The 20,690-nt window shown below is 46.2% G+C and overlaps 1 protein-coding gene across 6 annotated transcripts in view; it reads left to right on the forward strand.

Annotated features, from left to right (window-relative positions):
* AP2B1 (adaptor related protein complex 2 subunit beta 1) overlaps window positions 1-20,690 on the forward strand; it is a 74,825-nt gene that overhangs the window by 32,962 nt on the left and 21,173 nt on the right. For 3 of the 6 annotated variants that reach the window (XM_065036446.1, XM_065036444.1, XM_065036447.1), the window contains exons 13-17: window positions 489-748; window positions 5,000-5,192; window positions 15,260-15,301; window positions 17,197-17,343; window positions 18,632-18,777. In XM_065036446.1, coding sequence (XP_064892518.1) covers window positions 489-748; window positions 5,000-5,192; window positions 15,260-15,301; window positions 17,197-17,343; window positions 18,632-18,777 — 788 coding nt within the window. The remainder of the gene's footprint in view (window positions 1-488; window positions 749-4,999; window positions 5,193-15,259; window positions 15,302-17,196; window positions 17,344-18,631; window positions 18,778-20,690) is intronic. The other 3 variants (XM_065036449.1, XM_065036448.1, XM_065036450.1) reach the window with 1 other exon arrangement.

Here is a 20,690-nt window from a genome sequence, read left to right on the forward strand (position 1 = left end):
TTCTGTAGCTCTGCAGGGTTTTTTTGTTCAGTGGTGCCCTTGGGTAAGTCATATGTTTCCAGGAATCTTGGCTCATTCTATTACAATATGCAGCATTGCATGTCTACTCTTAGTATGCGATAGTAATTTCAACTCACGTTCGTTTCTACACCCCCTTGGAGTTGTCCTAATACTTACTGTTACATGGCAGGAGAGTTTGGAAAGCAGTTGATAGCTCTGTGGGCTGGGGCAATTGTGGGATGTAAATCCTGGGCTTTTTACTCCCTGACCAGCTGAGCAGGAGCTAGGCATTAGTACTTTGGTTCTTGTTTTTCATTTTGGTGTGTTCATCACAACAAGCAGTTCATAACATCATTCTGAAATTGGTGTGACTGTCGCTACGGGGTGGTTGGGTTTTTTTAATCTAACAGAATCACTGCTAGAAAAAGAAAGTGGTTACAGGCGTTAATCCCCTTCAAACCCATGACTGAAGTATTGCTTTGTCTCAGGATTCTGACAACCCCGACCTGCGGGATCGTGGCTACATCTACTGGCGCCTTCTTTCCACGGATCCAGTGACTGCCAAAGAAGTGGTGCTCTCAGAAAAGCCGCTTATTTCTGAAGAGACCGATCTGATTGAACCGACTCTGCTAGATGAGTTGATCTGCCACATTGGGTCTCTGGCTTCTGTGTACCACAAACCACCCAACGCTTTTGTGGAGGGGAGCCATGGGATCCACCGCAAACACTTGCCAATTCACCATGGGAGGTAAGCTGAGGCAGCCCTGGTGAAAATGGGCAGGATTGGCTGTTTCTTTCTAGCAAAGAGTCCAAAAGGTGCAAAGATCTTTTGTAACACTGTAGTGGGATTTTTTAATTGACTGTGTAGGGGCTTGCAGGTCATTTCACTGTAGAATTTAATCCTGGGTGTGTAGTTTCTGAGTTCCTGGGTCAGAAGACGGAGGAAGTATCAACATTCTTGTGTGAGGACGAGCTGTGATGTTTTTTAAGAAGACATGGGCTATAAGCCCTCTTGATATGAGAGTCTGAACAAAAAAGCAGGAGCTTTGGAGACTGGTGCAAGGGCGTTATTCCAGGAGGAAGACAACTGGTAAAAACAAGAATCTTTCGGAAGGATGTGCTACTTTGATTTTGTAAGAGCTTTTGCTTCAGCAACAGCACAGTTTTACCAGCCTCAGTTGTGTAGAATAATACTGGTTTCCTGGAACAGGCTAGTACGGGGATCCTTTGCTGTTGGAATATGAAATGGGTGAAACTGGTGAAACTGCCTTTCTCCTTTGGTGCCTATAAAGGAAGGTGAGTGTAAAAGGCATCTAAGCCCCATCACTGAAAACTGTTTGGAGTTAAAAGAAGATGGCTGTATTGTCATAGTTCTGTCTCACCTTTGGGGCAGAGGAGGGTGAAATGCTTTGGCTTATTGTCTGGAGCTTCAGTGCTTTCCTGTGATCACAGTCCTGGCAGTGGGTCAGATTTGCCAGAGCAGGCAGTGCAGGAGTCCTGGGCTGCGGCGGTTGCTGTTGAGCCTGTTCCCGTGGTTCCTCATTCAGGTAAGCAGTGCTATTTGCACTAATGGTATTAATTACAAACATAAGTGTGCTTTACAGCAGGAGGCAGAATATCCAGGCTTATCCCTTAATAATATTCCCAAAGTGACATTTGGAGTGCTATTTTTCGCTGTTGCACTGATAAATCAGTGTGCGATGCTGCTCCTTTTCTGTTTTCTGACACCACTTCTCTGCTATTCTTAGCAACTAAAGCTATTTCTGTAATGACTAGCTTTAGGAAACAGAGTTGTTTTCTTCCTGCCTATGAAATTAAGTCAAGTTGCATTGACCCAGGACCAGCAAGCACAAGTCCATCAGTCAGACAAGAAAAGCAGCGGCTGCATTCCTTACCTACCTCTCCTAGTCGAAGATTTGCCTCCATAGCAAAATGAGGTGGGATGGGGATAGTCACTCCAGAAACGAACATTTTAGGGGGTTTTAGTCAGCTCAAGGAATTTGGGTTTTGCATGGAGTTGGCTTTTTTACTGCCATCTTTCATATACTGCATATGTGGCTTCACTCTCATAGCTAATGCTCAGAGAGTCTGCTGACCTCAAACTTTTTCTGACAACAGCAGCATTGTGCATTGCCCTGGTGGTGTTTGCTGCTAAATTACCCATTGCTTCCACATAAAACCTTCAGGCCTCCATCAGCAGCAGCGAGCTGAGGAAGCCAGAGCTGGCGCAAGGTCCAAAGGGTGCTCAGCAGAGCATGCTGTGTACTGACACTGTGCTCTAGCCTGTTTGGTGAATTAAGAAAATGGGGATGTTACTTAATGGCACACCAAGCTTCTCCAATGTGAGCTCACCTCATAAAAGAGGCCTGATTATTGTGGTTTTCTGCTTTAGTTTTAGGAAAAGGACAGTAAAACCTTACAAGCTGATGCCAAAGCCTCCTTGTCTCGTGTCACAGCATCGCAAATTGCCACTTTTAAGCCCTGAGAGTCACAGTGAGCAGCTCTGCACGAGTGTGATTGTGGGGAGCCTGAATTTGTGCACCCAGTATCATTTTACTGATTACGAAGAAATGGGTTTGCCCCTTTCTGGTGCTGAATGTGCGTAAAAATATATATGAAAATCTGTTAGTTTAAGGCAAGTTAAGGGTGTCCAGTGGAAGATAAACTCCTGACCTAGCTATTTGGAGCTAACTTCATTACTTCTGCATTCCATTAATGACCATTCTGGTGGCTGACCCACCTGCTAGAGAATGAGGTTTTCCTTCAGGTTGCACAGTGAGATAGAGGTGGAAAGGTGGCAGTGGGGAGAGGTCCCCAATGAATATGGCTTAAGAGAGTCAAGATAGTGTTGCCTTGAGCAGATGGGCAGAAGTAGCTGGTTGAGTGGTGCCTTTCTGGGTATAAACCTGGGAGTTAGCTATAGCTGGCAGAATATACTACATTGCATTTTGATTCATTTCATTTTCATTCAAAGCAGCATAGGACAGGTTCCTTTCAGATCTCAGCGGATGGCAGACCCATTGAACAGCTCACAGATGGTGAGATGTTCCTCCTCTATGAGCCCAAGTGTCATAGAGTTGCAGATGAATCCTAAAGGTGGGGAGAAATCTCCTTATTGCTTGGCAGTATTTCCTCATGCGGCGGCTCCCACCACCCCTGCTCAGCTATGATGCAGCTGGGGAATTTGGGGTGATGTTTCCAGGGCTCCTGGGAGAGGAAGAGACTCTGGCAGGTGTCCCCATTCCTGCACAGGTGGTGGAAGGAGATTTCTGGTTTTGGTTGAAGCTGTGCATCCCTTGTGAGACCCAACATCTGGGAACTGCGGGAGGCTTGACTCATAGGAGGGCCACATCACCAGCTCACGTGGGCAAACCCAGCTGCTAGTCACTGCCCAAGACTATGAGGGAGAAGAAAGCTTATATCAAGTCTTTTTGCCCTTTATAGCTCACATTCTTAATTTTTTTTTTCTTTCAAAGAAAATGTGGTGTTGCTTGCAAATATCTTTAAAGAGGCCCATTCTGTACCGGAAATAGAAGGCTTGATGTTTTGTTTTTTAACACAAACTGACTTAGCTTTGTCCTTTCCTAAATTCTTGTTGGGCTTTGGGGCAACTGCAGTTACGCAAGACCTTGAAGGATCACTTTATCTCCATCAGAAGAAGGATGAGTAAGTGTTGAAGAGGTGTAGTGTTAAAGGGATTATATGCTGGGAACGAACCAAGTGTGTTCACTACCGGCTCGTAATGTGCCTCTGCTCATACATGCTGTTCTTCCCTGTGCTCGGGTTGGGGGTGGGAGTGGATCACAGTAACCACTTGCTCTTCAAAAATGTTTTAGGTAGCTGTTCAGCACACTCAGAAGTCTCCCTGTTAAAGGCAGAAGCAGAAAGGACAACTAATATTAGTGCTATTAGGGGTCTAAAGCTTTTAAATGCAAAGAAGCTTTGAACCCTTTCTGTCACTGCCTGGTAACTAATTCATTCTGCAGTCCTTATGCTACATCTTTTCCTCTTGGCACTGAAGTTGGGAGCAGCTTATACTGTTGCTAAAGCCTTCAGTAACTGAATAAGGATGAGGAGGAGGATCATGGCTATCCAAAATCAGAAGCTGCAATCCTCACAAAAGAGCCCCAGTGTTAAACACCTTGTCAGGACGCTAATTCCCTTGGCATTTGTGTGCAATTACCTGTTGGCTGCAGCTGCAGTAACATGAGCTGGAAATGATTTTGTCAGTTACTGCTGGCAGCAGAACACAAAATAGGTTTTTAGTTATCTAAAATATTAGTGTCTCTGGATTTGAAGAATAAATACATTTTAATGAAATCTCCAGGAGCTACAGTCAGTCTTGCTTCCCCCCCACACACACTTAGGTTGTAAAATGCAGTGGCAAGTGAGTATAAAAGGTAGCTGGGCTGCTTATGATGAGATAATTTGGAAGCTGTATAATGAGCATTTCCAGGCTAGTAACTAGCATGTCTGTTAACTCAGAGAAAGGGGAATTACTGGTAGAAGGCAGGTATCTATTTTAGATTGAGGTCTTTAATTAGGAAAGCATTCTAGAGCTTGGTGCTGGTCAGTAGAAGGTGTTTAATCCAGACCTGTGGGGGGTGGTTGAATTTACAATGGTTAGAGCAGGGGCTCAAGGGTTATATCAGTGTCAGGTCTCTGAGGAAATCTGGATTTTTTTCATGTTTACGTGTCCTCTAGGCCCAACTGGCTGAAAATAATGTCCACGGATTTCTTCTGAACGAGGAAATAATGATTTTCATTGCTGTAGTCCATGTAGTACTCACGGCTCACTCTTTTAGGGAGGGGTCTGTGGTTCTGAAGGTGGGCCGATACCAAACCTTGAAGATTCCCTTCTCTGAACTGAAAACCATGCGCAACCACCTCTTGCTGCGTTTCCCATGCTGGGAATCTGAAGCTGGAGACCAAAGGTGACTAATGTTTCTCTGTGTGACTAATGTTTCTCTCTTCTGCTTCTTGTTCCTCCCACCCACAGCACTGATGCAGGCGACAGCCCCGTGGGCACAACGGCCACCACAAACCTGGAGCAGCCGCAGGTCATCCCATCGCAGGGCGACCTTCTGGGTGACCTTCTGAACCTGGACCTGGGACCCCCAGTGAATGTTCCTCAAGTGTCCTCCATGCAGATGGGTGCTGTGGACCTCCTGGGAGGAGGGCTGGACAGCTTGGTAAGCAGCATCTTCTTGAGCTTCAACTGATGCGAAATAATTGGAGCTATGCTTATCTCTGCAAAGCTTTGATCATTTGTGCTGGTAACACTTTGGATCACTGAGCTCCCAGTGCTGAGTCTGAAAATTATAAGTGAATATACCCAGTGCTATTGTACCAACTGTACCAACTTCCAGCAGGTTTTTCCTGCTATAAAATGGATGTTACTGTGCGCTGTAGAGTCCCCATGGTCAGCGGATATATTTGGTCCGTGCTTTTTCTGTCTACAAAGACAACCAAAAAGTTGTTTTAAGAATGTAAAGTGTCCCACTGCTCTGTAATTGATTCGGGCTCTCTTTCAAGAAGATGTTTTTTCCACCCGGTTCCCAACCCTACTCAATTTCAGTGCGAAACCCAGGGCTGCAGGCCATAGCCCCGTGTCATCCCATTTGTATATTCTTCAGAGTGTGTCATGGTTTAATATCAGTGACATTTTAATTGCAGTTAGGTCAAGAGGGAAGCACTCGATGTCATCGTCCCCATGCTGCAGCTGCTCATGAGGAGGTATTTTAGCATCAACAGGGTCAAGCTCCAGAATATGAGTAATTACACATTGCTTCAGCTCTGGGGAGTGAGCTGGGCAGGAGCTGCAGTGAGAGAATCGCTCAGCAAGGAGACTGCGGCAGGGAGAGGAGCTCGGTGCTGTGGTCTTAACACTGGTGGCAGCCAGGCACTGAAAGTGATGAATGTCACTATCGGTCTGGGAGTTGTTCCCAAGGGATGGAGCGCAGCACACAGATCCCTGACACCCTGTTGACTTGTCCACAGGGGTAAGAAGCAGTTTAGATATATTTGCACCACATAACCTGAGCAAGACTACACCAATGAACATAGTTGAGTGTTTTTCAGCCCTACAGTGGATTTGTTTTGATTTGGTTTAAGGTTTGGCTCGTAGTGAGCCTGGTTTAGGTGCACGTTCAGTTCTGAGTCGAGCTCTGAATAATAGAGGTAGGAGGCAGCTGGATGAACCCCAATGCAACAAATCCTTATTTGTCCAAGATACGTATTTTTTAAGCTGCCATAATCTTATTAAAGCATACACTAAACACGTTTCCAGCACTTCATGAGCTAATGAGCTGGAAACAGTCTAACCCTTAGTGGTGTTGATGTTCACGGAGGTCAGATGTGCTTTAGCATCTCTGCCATCTGAAGAGCAGTTTGCTTGCTTAGCAGGGAGTCTGCTTTCACGCTGGGGAGGCAGGGGATGAGGGAAATGGTTTAAGCTGGAGTTGCTGGGAGCTCAGTGAGCCCTGAGCAGTGACCTTTGCAGCCTTTGCCCTGCATTGCAAGAGCTGCCACTGAGAAACTGGGATTTTTAATTGTGTTAGCGCATTGCAGAAAATTATGCTATCTGTGGTATCTCACAGTGGTTGGAGTTAAATTCCTCTGTCTCTACTGTCTTTCAGGCCACTTACTGTAACCCTTTGTTTCTCATTAATGTCAGAGATGAGTGTACGTGGCAGGAGGACTAAACTTGGTTTTAGAAAAAGAGTTGCCTTGCAGTTGGCATTAATGGGCTCCATTTAGTGACCCGCTTTGGCTGTAGAGCTGTTAGTTGACATGGTACTAGGCTTTTACTTAATATATTTTTATCAAGCCTTAAGTAAATTTGTGGGGCTGTGGAGTGTGATCTAACAAAGTGATCATGTCTGTGCCTGGGGCTGTGTGGGCCAGCACTGTCCCCGCTGAGTTACTAGATGGGGAGAACATTAAAAAAATCTGAATGATGGTTGGTTTGTGGTTTCGTGTTTGGAGTTTTTTTGGTTGTTGTTTGTGATGGGGTTTTTTGGTTGTTTTTTTCCTTTTTTTCCCTCCCCCCAGAATGCTCTTGGAGTGCTGTTGCATCAAATGTCCTGTCTTCTCCTGATCCCTCACAAGTATAAGTGAATCTTTTCGTGATAAATCTCTGTATGTCTCTGCTTTTTCCTTCCCTAATAAGCCTAATTAGTGTATGGATGGATGTGATCTGTGTGTTTGTGGTTGTGGGCATGTGTTTCACAAGCTGATTTAACCCTAACCTGGTATTAGCTAAATTGCTAGGCAGTGTCTCTTGGCTGCATGGCTAACCAAGGGAATTGGCATTTGGGTCTTAGGCTAACGTTAAGCCATGTTTGTGCAGTGCCAAAACCAGTCCCAAACTGCAGGTATGCACCTGCGTCGTTCCTGTATGTGTTGAGGGGGTGAGACGTGTCCCAAGATGCCCCCATGAAGAAGGGCTGAGCTCTTCCCCCTTCCCCAGGAGCCAAAACCAGCCAGGAGCTGGGGCTGGTGGACACTTGAGCTGCTCGTGCAGTCAATTAGTGAGGTTGAGACTGAAATAAAATCTTCCTCTGACCTTATCAGTGTCCTGCCTGTTGATATATTGATAGGTGTCCTGGCTGTCAGTGTAGCAGTCACTTCTTCTTTCTCCTCCAGATATCTTACCCACACACTTTATTTTATACGGTTGCCTGATTTATTCTGCTTCGAAGTTTCCTTTCCCTGAAGCTTTGCTTTAATGCATTTTCTTCCCCTGCTTTGTTGGGAAGACAGAATGAGGCTCCCAGGCCCCTGCATGAAGCACAAAGCGGTGTGAGCCATGTTGCTCTCTCCTCCTCAAACCAGAGTTGGCTTCACTCTGGGCCCTTGTGCTGCCAGGCAGTAACCCTGCTTGGCCGTGAATGCCAGGGCAGGTGTCTTCCTCTGGGTGTGCTGCTTTGGTCTTTCTTCTCCCATCCGTCCTGTTGCCTTAGGAGTCTAAATAAGAGTATGGGAACCAAGCATGGCTGAGGACTGATGAAAGGAAGGATTGAGTCTGTGTTTTCCCACCAGGGCTTCGTCTAGTGTAATTTTTTTAAGGCTCCCAGTGATGGAGTTTGTACCACCTCTACTGTTGATGCCAGTTTTCTGCTCATCACTAGCAGATCCCTTTTGGATCTGAGGTGGGATGAGAGGAGTCAGGGGAACATGAGATATTAGAATGCTGCATATTCTCTGCATCGAACCTCTGGCATCATCTCTCAGCCTGCACAGGAATGTAAGTTGCTCCACTGCCAGAGCAGAGCAACCCAAACCCCACTTCCATTTCCCAAGCAACTGTTTGATATGTAAAAAAGCCTAAATAAGCCTCTCTGTTACAGTTACAGAAAATGGCTTGGGATGTGCTAGAGTTGATGCGTGAAATGATGTTCTATTGCTGTGATGGTGAGATTGCATCAGTAGTGTGAGTGTCACAAAGGCAGCTGAAGGTCTGGAAGAGGCTGCTGGCAGGGTCTCAGCCAGGTTGTCACATTCACTCAGTGTCATGTGTCGATCCCCTCGGATACTTATTGCAGCTTTTATGTATTTGATGATGCCTCCTTTTCTCTGGAGGGGATGTCTGTCCTCAGAGGGATGCTCTTGTGGTGAAAGTCCCAACAGGACAGAAGCATTAACTTCCACAGCAAATGTTGTTCTACATTTTGGCTTCTTAAACAGTGTTTTTTTTTTTTTCTTCCAGGCATTTAAATAGAGACTGCATGGTGTAGGACTGAATAAACACCAAATTAATATTGTTCACTTGAATTTTCCTCAGCATTGCTAGATATTTATTCCTATGATCAGCGAGACTCCAGCTGTTCAATAGGTTAATTTCTTTAGTGAATAACTCCTATTTTGTCTCCATAGAGAGTCCTGTAATTGGTATTAAATGTAACATGCATATTGTGTGTGCACAGATGCTGAGCATGTGTTAACAGTTTAAAAGGGAGGAGAAGGACTTTTAGTACAAGAACAAGGTATACTTTGCTTATAACCACAGCAGACTCGCTGTATGACTTATGGAATGCTGTTCTCTCATGAGCAGAGCCAGCACTGAGTCTGCTCCGGGTTGTGCCTGTTTACCATCCTGGGCTGATCTTATTCTTCTCTGCTTTGCTCTCTTTTCTGTAAAATGGTGACCAAGCCCACTGTTACAAAGCTGTCAGAGATGTCCAGCACCAAAATGTGAAGTGATGATAGCAGTTGCTAACATGGAAGAAGCAAAACTTGCTTGGACAGCAGATCGCCGGATGCAGAGCTGTGCATGCTGAGAGCTGGCGTTTGATGCTTCATCTCCTTAAAGCCAGCTCTAAGTGGCTAAACTTCACACAGGTTATAGGCAGCCCTCCAAGTCCTGGTTTACTGTTGATGCGGCGCTTTGTAGGACGTCTATCCATGCTGTAATGAGCCACAGTCATTTTGCCTTTAAACCTTTTTGTGTCTTCATTCACTCTGATGAAAATCCGTCGGGCACGAGAGCTGCGTGTTGCCTGGCACATCGTGCAGCTCGCTGTGAGCCTGTGCGTTTGGGAGCCGGGCACTGTGGCCGGGAGCCAAGGAGGCTGGCTTTAAACCCAGGGACAGGGCAGTAAATCTGTAGGAATGGACAGGCTTGGATTGTCTGTTATGTAAGGATTTTATTTAATACTCTAGCCTGCTCATCTACAAGAATATTATTGATTCGAGGCTGGCAGCTGGTCAGACTGATTTACGCCCTGGATTGTAAAGCTGTTTGATAAACACTGGATATCCACGTTTTTCTGTAATACCCAGGTGAAGCTGTGTCCCTGTGTGTGATCAGGTGGGATCAGGGGGTCTGACCCCATGGTTTGGGCTGTGTCCCACCACTGCGCTTGCTCTGAAGCGTGATGGAGGGCTGGGAGCTGAGCACGGGCTCACCCTCTACCCTCTCCTGTGAGGTGTCTTGGGCTCTGCAACCTGGGAAGAAATGCCTGCTCCAGCAGTCCTGGGTGCCTGCCTGGTAAAGGCAACTTCATTTACCTTTTCCTAGAAATACGGAGTGGCTACGCTAAGTCAGCCGCAACATCCATTTAGGCAGTGAATGCGATGCTTCCCCAGGGTGCTCCTCCAGCCTATGACATGGAGCTGAGCGTCTCCTTTCATCTTGGCTGTCCTGGTTTGATGAGCTTACAAAGGACATCTGTTAGGACTTCCGACAAAGGGCACGTGTCCAATGCTGATATGGAAAAGGAGCTCTTCTGGTGGGTCGCTCATTCATGTCTGATTAAAGGCTGTTGTTGCTGTAGCAGTAATGGGACTGCTAAAGCATTGTAGAGCTGCTTTTTTACACTTTAGAGGATGAAAATGGTTCGTACTTGGTTTCATTTGCTGATGGAAATCATTCAGCAAGGCAAAGCATTAGTAGTAAGTGCTACTGAAACTGGTGGCTGTGGTATTGGCAGCATGACCTGTCCTCCACCACCTTTGACACAGCTGTCCTTGGTTTGGACCAGAGCCCTTCTGCTCGGCAAGCCTGGCTTGACAGTACGAAAACTGAGAAATCAAACAGGCAGCAAATGAGGTGCTGAAAATGCCTGTGTGTGAGCCACAGCGGAGTCTGCACCGCGATACCTGCAGGAGGTCAGGAGGTACAGACCGTGCGTGATCTGTCCTGCAGCTGAGATGCCTCTGGCAGGATTAGCCCAGACCAAGAGGGCTGTTAGCAGCTACACTCTCAGCAGTTCAGTCAGCCCCATTGCCTGATTCTTGCCCGGTAAATGCCTTGTGTGCCATGCTGCTGTGTTACCGAGTGCCTGCTCTCATCTAGCGCCTTGAGATGTGATGCTTAACTCTTGGTTTGGGGTGTGAAGGAGGGAGGAGGCAGCAAGTGTCTCGCTTTAACCCATGGATTATGGCTTCATGGAGTACATAGCTGCTCTGAAAGCCGTGGCTATGCTATGGACGTAAGGCAAAGGGTTGCTGAGTAGTGGTTGTTGCAGGTCCTGTCCCTGACTCCACCCTCCTTGTTAATTTTTGGAGCTCCAAAATGCCTCACGTCATGTTGCAGAAGTGATTGTAACCCCTTTGGATCACATGAACGCTTCAGCAGAGTCACTTCATTACAAGCTGCTGTTAAGATGCAAATAAACCCTCCTAATGCAGTAACTCCAGCCCTGCTGCACTTCATAAGTCAGCATAACTGCTTACACGGAGCTGAAATTACAGAGCAAATGCTCTTCAACTGCAGAGCAGCCGCAACGCTGTCCGAGCCAACTAATACAAAGTAAAGACACCGATGCAGTTTGGGAAGAGCTGTTAGTGCTGGTTTTGTTGATACAAGGTCAAGCTCAGCCTGTTCATTAAACCCGTGTGGCTGCTTGAGTGCTGTTGTGTCAGGGTGAGTTTGGAGGGAATAAAGAGAATTCCTGTTTGGAGAACTTTACGTGCTTGGCCAAAGGCTCTCTGTTCATCCCCTGCTCATCTCCTGAAGCCGGCAGTTCTTCATCGTGGACAGAGGCTTTGTGCTCCTCAGCAAGAGGCAAGTCTGCCAACCTTGGGCTAAGAGTCAGGACTTTGCAGTGCCACAAGTTCCCCTTGGCCATGGAGTGGCCGCCCTCCTCCACCTCACCCATATAGTGAGTGTTTTGGCTGGGGCAGGGCTGGCAGCTGTATTAACGTGGTTCTCTCCTCCATGGGGCTGTTTCTGGCTCTCATATCAGGCAGGTTCAGGTTGTCCTTCCGACATCAGTGGCTGCCCACCCGTGAGATGAATGGAAAGGGTTAACTGGAGCTGCCAGCCCTGGGGAATTGGTTCAGCAGCACTTTACGCCTGACTAATCTCTGCTGCCTTCCTTCTGCACTCTGCCTGTCACTCCAGATGGGAGAGGACACTCCGTGGGTAATTGGTTCCTGTTCCCTCTGTCTTCCTCCTTCCCTCTTACTCACACACGTCGCTGTTACCGTCTCTTCCGTCATTTTGAGTTTGGAATAAAGTTAGGTCTTGGGCATTTTGCAAGAGGATTGGGTAAACCAGACCTGTAGTTTCTGAATGGGGAAAGCGTTCGTGCAGTAGAAGGGTGACAGGCAAGAAAAACGGAGAAAAGGACTTCTGGGCTGCTGCAAAGCACGTTGCTCCCTGATCTGGTGTGGAACTGATTAGTTCTTTATTAACTTTCCCCCATTTTATTTCTGTTGGAGTAGATCGGTTGTCACTTCTCTTTTGACTATATAGGTAGAGCCAGCTCTGGCTGCAGGGACCTGGGGAAGCTGCCAGCTCCTTGGGGTTTGCTCTGCGCTTTGTAGCACGTGTCTGTAGCACTCGGCCCCACACACAGGAGCCCCGAGAGCAGCAGGCCGCTGTGTGCAGAGCCCTTCTGGGAGTAAAGTCGAGCTTTGGCAGGAGCAGGTCAGACCTTCCCAGCAAAGCAGAGATGTTGGGTGCAACCTAGAAATGTAAGGAGACTCACGGTAAATTCTCTGAGCCAGTGAGTGTTGTTTTTTCTCCTCCTTGTAGGGGGTGAGAGCAGGAATCTTAACTCAAGACAAGCAATAAATCTAAATTCTATTTTTCCCCCAAGGCCTGACAGCTAGGGAAAACGGAAGACTTGGAGACAGCTTGAGGAACCCAAATATGTCATTCCTTTCCTCCTTCACAGTGAGTGCGTGCGGATACCAGTGTATGGGTATCTTTGGGGTTGGATTCCTAGCCTGCAGCTTCTGATGATGAGTGCAGTAGGAAATGGTAGAATAGTTAACATCTGGCTTGATTATGCAGAATTATTCAGTCATTTCCATAATGCCCTTTGTAAAATGCTTGCTGCTTGATAAACCAGTCTTTCTTCTGCTTCAGACAACAGTACCAGAAGTCCTCCGTGCATACAATAATATCTGGAAAAGAACTGGATTCTTTGCCTTTTTGTCTTTTCCTCTGGACTCCACTGTCTGTCAGTATAAAGCGTGAAGTTCATCTGTGTGCAAGACTATGAATAGGAATGAGGTGTAATAGATGCATTTATTACTCCTCAGTGAGCCAGTAACAAGATGTAAATGATCTGATATATTAATCTAAAACATGGCTTGGCTTAAAGAGCAGTCTATAGAACAAAACTCTGCCAGGCTATTTCAATGGGGAAGACCTGACAGTGTAATAAGCCCTATTTTCTAAGCTCAATGTTAATTGGATTTGCATCCACTGGCCGGCTTCCTTCGGTCTTGTGACTGATCCTTCTTTTGACTTTGGAATCATTCACTTTTGTCTGTTATTTCGTAAGTAGTCCAAGAAAAACTGGACTTCGTGGTGCACTGCTGTGGTCAGCCAGAGGATGGGTTGCTGTATGAAGAGGTGGCTGTTGCAGAAGATGAGACTTGTCCTATAAATTTCTGCCATGACCTCAAGTAGGGATAAACTGAGTCTCACACAGGAAAAACGCTCTTAAGGCTTCTTAAGAAAAGGCAAATTGTGTGTGATTTGTACTTCTCTAACACCTACTTATGGTAGCTAATATTGCATCAGGTGGCTCCTGTGGGGACTGGGGGAAGGAGAGATGCCAGGGGATAGAAGGGGGATCCAGAACAGCACAGGGGTTTGTCAAATTTTACAGGTTTTCTTGGTGGCTATTTATCATCTAGTAAGTCACGGCCTTGCAACTTTGCTGCTGTTCTCAAGGCATTTAATCCTTTTTTAATCTGTGCTGTGAGGAAGTATGAAACTTTATTGGTATCTCTTGACCAGCGTAAAATATGTTTGTCATGAGACCTCCCAGGGAACAGGCTGGTGGGGACCAGAACAAAGTTGAGTTTGCAAGTCTTTTGTGCAGAGGGAGAAGGTGGGAGCATTTTGGCTCTAAGCACAGGCACTCCGGGAAGCCTTCAGCTATATGGTGCATTTTTTTGCAATATCTTAACACATCAGCACGTATCTGAAAAACATACCTAGAGCCTTTGTTGACCCAGTTTGTCAAATGCTCTTTTAAAGCAAACAAACTCCCCAAACCCTCATCAAATGGAAGAGCAAAGCCATCTACAAGGCTGTGGTGTTCTGGTCGGTCTGTCCAGCCTTTTCCCCCTGGGGCTGACTCCTATTAATACCTCACCCCTACACTTGCTTCATCCTCTGTGCATGTTGTCAGGGCATGATCCTTGTCTGAGTGTGACCAAAAAAACCCCCGCACCATGCAAAAACCTGCCACGGTCTTCTGAATAAGAACTGAGGACATGGGGGCCTGGAGATGTCTCTGTAGCGAATAACTGCTGCAGATCAGTGCTTGTTTCCTCCTGGCTATCAGTCATCCGTCAAGTGCTGTATAAATATTCACAGGAGTGATGCTGTACTCGCAAACAGAACTTGTAGCCAGCTTTGGAGGCTGTCCTGATCACCAGATTCTCTCAAGCGTGTAGAATGGTGTGGATGTTTAAAAAATGTACTTTATCACCGCGAAAGTGGTTTGGATGCTTCGTAAAGGGAGTTCATGGTAGGACAGCTTTGGGTGGGCTGCAGAAGGGTTTGGCAGAAGAGCTTCAGGGAGCATTTAGTGTTTGCGGAGGGTTGTGCGGGTGGTACACAGTGGCTGTTTTAGTCGCTGTGTAGCTTGGCAGAGATTGTTGCTGAAATATCCTATTGCACTGTAAGGTCTCTTTACTACTGAGTGGCCCATTAGATCATGAAGCTGTTTTTTTCCTGTCTAAGGGAGGGGAGAATCTTCAAAGGGAAGACAAAGCCCCCCTATCTGAGCTGTTGGAATAGCCGGCACGCATCCCCTTCTCTTTCTTCCTTGTTGCTGAAAAGAGCCGCATGTCAGAGGAACGTAGCCAAGGCGCATTGTGTTTTCCCGTAGTTCGTAGCTGTTCCCTAGAAAACTAAAGCTTTCGGGAAGTGAGCTTCCTGGCGGGTTTATTTTTATTCCATTTCACAGTTACCCCACTGGGTTTTGTGGAGCTGCTCAGGACTGTCGGCAGCCAGCGTGGTGGGTTGAAAGGAAAGCGCTGATGCATGAAACATGAAGAATTGTGCAGAGTTTGTGGTACAGATGACAGGCACAAGAGGGCATGAGCTTTTGTTCTTATTAACCTGCAAAACGCTCCTGTCTGCAGTAGGTGTGTGGGGTCGTTCTCTGATTTGCTCTGCTCGCGCAACAGCAAGAAAAAGCCCCTCTGTTCCCTGTGCTTTCCCGTCATTGCGTTTCTGTCTGTCCTGTATGGCAGTGCGGTCAGCTGAGCTCCGCTCCGGCCACCTGACACTTGGCTTAAATGAACTCGGTCTTTCTCTCCTCTCTCTCCTTCTCTCTTTCAGCTTGGCAGTGACCTTGGCGGGGGCATTGGAGGAAGCCCGGCAGTAAGTGCCATTCCATTTTTTTCCCCAATTTAAAAAGCTGCTCAAAGCTCAGGGTTTTTAAGTGCAATTTCACCCATTATGTGCTGGAAGATGCTTAAATCACTGCACATGTTTGAAAGTGGACAACTGCAACTGAAACACACAGCTTCCCACCTGTGTTGCTTTGAGTCCAGCTGTCGCCTGGGCTTTCCGAAGAGCAGCCAGGGCCAGAGCTGTTGACTCTATCCGCTTAGCTCTTCTTTCTCAGAGCTTTCAGTTTGAGCACCAGCATTTACTTTGGCAGTACCCCAGTCCTTGTGCAACTGCTTTGGCAGCTCTCTACTCACAAAGCCTGTTCTGTTGTAACCCTAACCCAGCGTCACCATGGGTTTGTCTGAACTCAGTGCTTTTCTCCTCCCAAATGCCACGTAAGATTTTTTTTCTGGACATCAGGATCAGGTGTTCTGGGCTTTCCTACCATGCATGGTCAGTGCTGAACTCCACCTGCCACCAGCCTCCTTCTCTGTGCCTGAGCTTTGTGAGTGTCTCGGTGCCCAGAGTGCTCGCCAGGACATGAGAGACTTTCAGGCTGCTTCCAAAGCACCCTTGACTTCCAGTGCATACCAGCTTCTTCCAGGAAAACATGGGGAAAGGATGCAAGATGACTTGGACGCTTGGTGGGTAGGAGGAGAGAATGTGCCTCCAACCCACAGCCAAAAGCAATCTCCTGGAGGAAGCCCCAGCCCCTCTGCCCAGGACTGTGTCGCCAGTAATTCAGTGAGGAAAGTGTACTCAGTTCTGGAGGGAGGGCTTTTCAGAGACCCTTGTTATGGCTGCGGTCATTGTCTCTCCTTCTTTCCCTGTGAATCTGGAATTTCTTTCTAGCTTCAGCACGAGGGCAGAGGAGAACCAGTGATACAGGATACCTGTAGCCCACAGGCAGCACATGCCGGGGCGTGGGAGATACGATACTTACTCTGTAGAGATCATACCTGCAAAGCCAGGTCTCTGCCTCTGGGTCAGCATAAACCCCTGAACAGTTCTGTAAAACCACCAGTCCTCCCTGTCCAAAGGATTGGTTGAAACTCCACATCTCAGGTGGGTTCCTGAACACAGAAGAACAGTGAGACTTCAGACCCAGGAGTGTCACCAGTGTTTCCTGTTTGCCTGCCTTGGCCATTCTGCCTGTCTCTGGGCAGCTGACTGTGGCAAATCCTGTTCTCAAGCACATAGTTTCTGCTCACAGTACGGAAGACAAGTTGGGAGCCTAACTTGAGTGTGACCATCCTACTTGGAGCTGGGCACCTAACGGTTAATATTCTGGGTTTGGTGCCCTCGTTTTAAGTCCTGAGAGGGAAAAATTGCCCTTCTTGCAAAAGGTTGTCCTCTGGCAAACAGAGACAACTAGTTCTGCTTCGTGTAATGAGCCTTTTCGACCACAGTGCTGAGAATGCAGAGCTCTGGCTTTGGGTGGGAGTACACAATACAGTCATGACTCCTTCGCTATCTCTGGATATGCAAAATCTTGCAGATTCCTGAAAACTCTTGTAGTTGGGGGAAGATTTGAAGCATTTTTTCTTTTCCCTGGGTTTATATAGGGTAGATTCACAAAGCATGTTGTCTGTATGAGAAAAAGAGATGGAGAAGAAACGTTCCTTTACAGTAAAACTAGATAACTGGAGCTGTAAAAAATGATGTGAAAGCTATTGCATGGTTGAGGTGACAGCCGAGTGTAGGGATTAGTTGCCAAGAGCTTTGGAATTCAAATGCATTATTTAGCACTATTGGTAGTTCACTGGGGAAGCTGCAAACGGCTTTAAAATATTTAGGATATTGCCCAAGTTCATGCTTTATTTAATAAGTAGTGTTCTTCATATGTGATGTTAATTGGCGCCTGTTCTTTCTAACCCCTCCAGGTGGGCCAGACCTACATTCCCTCCTCCGTCCCAGCCACCTTCGCCCCTTCGCCCACCCCAGCAGTGGTGAGCAGTGGACTCAACGATCTCTTCGAGCTCTCGTCTGGTATAGGCATGGCTCCTGGAGGATATGTGGCTCCAAAGTCTGTACGTAAGGAAAAAGAACACCCTCACTATGTTGCCTTACCTTGGGCTACAAGAAATCTGAAATTGCTCACTTGTCTCCTTTATTGTTGGTCTCTGGTTCTATCGGGGCACTGTAGTTCAGCTCAGTCCCATCAGTGATGCCCTGGGCTTTTCCAGGCAGAGAAACATTGTGTAGGAGACCATGTTAGTTGTTAGTTCAGGCTTCTGGTTTTTTAACACTTTCCTAGCTTTTCCTGTAACAATATTATTCTAAAGAACGGCTTACATAAGGTATGAGAATTTCAGTTTTGTCAGAGCAGCTTTCCTGGAGACCTATTTCTTAGCAAGTTTCCCCAGGAAACTGAGGGCAGGATACCATTTGCTGCAACTTTAATAGAAGATTTGTTTACTTGGAAGAATCCAACATGACAGTGAAGATAAAATCATGTGATGGCGATGAGCGTGCAGCAGTATAATGCGGATAAATGCTCCATTAGTGACAGGGATCGCAGATGCTCTGGCTGAAGCGCGCTTAGTCTGAAGGTTCGTGAGATGCAGAGCATGGTTCTGGTAACAGGCTGTGGAGTAGCCACAGGCAGCTCAGGATTAGCCTTTCATGCCTGAAAGGGAATAAACAAAAATTAGCACCATTATTAAATAATCGATGGATGAATAAACTAAAGTCACCCTATGAAATCCAGAATCTCAAGGTACTGCAGAGCTTACTCAAATCTTTTGGTCCTTAGCTGCTTGCCGTTATTACACCATATATAAGACTAAGTACAAAATAACCCGGTGATTTAGAGCTAAGTACTTCATTTTGCACCACTCAAATTTGAGTCTGGGTTTTTCCCACAAAGATGATTTGGGAATCCAGAACCCAAACAGCTAATAGTATCAGCCCTCTGATGTTATTTGGTTCAAACTTTAGCATTGTCCTTCCTCTAATGGCCCAGCAGATCTTTGGAGAAGGCTGTCCATCAGCAAACTTGGTAAGTCTGGTATTAGTATGATGGACACAGGCTTTCACTATTTCTCCTGCACACTAATGTTACAGTATATTTGAATTCTTATGTGAGTGCTGGGAACACTGATTAGGAACAGCAAGCTTGTTTCTCATTGGTGAGCTTGATCCTTTCAACACCCCATGTCTTGTCTTCCTCATAGTGTTTCTTTAGCATTTGTGGACTTGATGTGCCAATGCAGCTGAATTTCCAAACTCAGGACTCTGCTGTTGTTTGGAAAACTCTGCTTGCTTGTTATCCTTAGGCCAGACTTCTAATGCAGAATGGCTTCTCTTGTGTTCAAGGTTTGGTTGCCTGCAGTGAAGGCTAAAGGACTGGAGATCTCAGGCACATTCAGTCACAGGCAGGGACACATCTACATGGAGATGAACTTCACCAATAAGGCTTTGCAGCACATGACCGACTTTGCCATTCAGTTCAATAAGAACAGGTAAGAAATCAATTCACTTTGTCCGCTCTGTTACAAAGATTGTGTGCTCCTGTGAGTTTGTCTGCACTGCTAGAGGTAGGGAGGATTTTCATGTGTAAATGTGATGCAGTCATGGAAACATCTGCATGATGCAGCCTGAACTCTCCATCACACCACAGTTATGTGAAAGAGCTGAAAATACAGACTGATAAATCTGTAAGGAAATGGGCAGCAGACGGTCCCGTTATTCTCCCAGCTCTGAAACAGCATCTGCTCCATTTAATCTCTGCAGAGTTTTTAAGCAGCCTCATGAGTTGTTAGGCAGGTTAGTGGTTTTATAGCCAGTAAGTGCCCTGAGGAAAGCGAGAGCATAAACAGGCAAGCGTTGGAGCTGCACAAGTATCAATCTGTAATGCCTCTGCCTCCTGACTTAATTGCTGTGCTGCCCCTCAGATTGTCTGGAAGTGCGAGTCTCATTAATAAAGCTATTTGTCAATGAAGAAGTTGCAAGGTAAGAGCCTATGGCATGTTTTTTTTTTCCCTGTAATTGGCAGCAGAACAATTTTGTCAAAAGAAGCAGCCGCTTGAATGTTTAGAGCATACGGATCATTCTCAGAATCCCATCTCAGCTGAAAGGCATGTCATGGCAGTACAGCCCCGGTGTCTTCCCGCAAATACCCTTCCCAGTCAGAGAGCTTATCTTATGACAGAAATGTTCCCCATATTTCTTAATATCCCTTCACTGGAAAAGTGTTCTCTATACCAAAGATCCACTGAAACCATCTCTTTTAGTATTGCTGTTAGCCTTGCAAATTTGTGATTTCTTGGGAGGAATAATATTTACTTACAAAAGACATTATGCTAAGTAAGTCTTAGTAAATGTTCTCTCTGGACTGCTATATTTTCTGGAGAGTTTTGCTAAGCTGCTATATGCAAATGTGTCATTGGCCTAAAAAAAAAGCTGTTTTGCTTTGATTTTTCCCTGTACATCAATCTGTATTCTAGCCACACCTACACGGTACTTCTCAAGGATGGAAGAAGTTTAAATACAGTACAGTAAACCAGCAGTTTCTCATTTGGAGCATATCAGCACATGCTCCATGTACAATCTACTACTGTTTACTCTTCTACAAATACTGTTCTCCTGTCACTGCTTTCCACTGTGGCTGGTGCATTGGAAAGAGCTGCAGTGGGCTGGCGCTTTAGGTTTAAATACTGAGGTTTGTGATTGAGAAGTTTCTGTTGCTTTTCCCCCTCTCCTGCTGGTGCTAATCGCATTCACTGCAGTCTTGGGATAAAACATTAAAAAAATAAATGACAGCTAGAGCCGTAGTATTGCAGCCACTTAGTAGCAAAAAGCAACTTTGTTTTCCCTCCGAGTCTTAGGGAAAACACTGGGGCTTATTTCCCCCAAGGTGAAATGGCTGCAGAAGGTAAGTCACAGTGCTGGGCCCTTGCTGAGAATATTCCCATTTCAGCTCCCTAGAGCTGAAAACTAAGGGCAACAAAGAGTGGGGCATCTGTTGGTTTCTGGAAGAGTGACATACCCAATACACATGCAGCTGACTCTGTGCAGAGACAGTATCAGGTTTTTAGTGCGTAAAATAAAAAATAGATGCCTATACATATTTGTTCTGGTAAATATCACCTCTGGGCTAATGTGAATTCTGCTAAAGAGAAATGGGGTCATGAGTGGACACCAAAACTGTCTTATGCATCTACCCTTCCATCTGCTTTCAAAAAGAAGCCAGGACATAGTACGGAAGTGTGATGTTAAATGTTAGCTGCCTTTCCTCTTCCCCACACTAAGAAGAGGTGCCTGTGGAATTAAATGCTTCTTGGACTGAACGGGCAAGTAAACATTCGCTTTGCTACGGTGGTATATGTCCCCAGCTGAAGGAGTCTCAAACCGAGCGACAGAGCCAGACGCTGCC

The sequence above is a fragment of the Columba livia genome, chromosome 20 (genome assembly GCF_036013475.1).
Source record: "Columba livia isolate bColLiv1 breed racing homer chromosome 20, bColLiv1.pat.W.v2, whole genome shotgun sequence".
Classification (NCBI taxonomy): Eukaryota; Metazoa; Chordata; class Aves; order Columbiformes; family Columbidae; genus Columba; species Columba livia.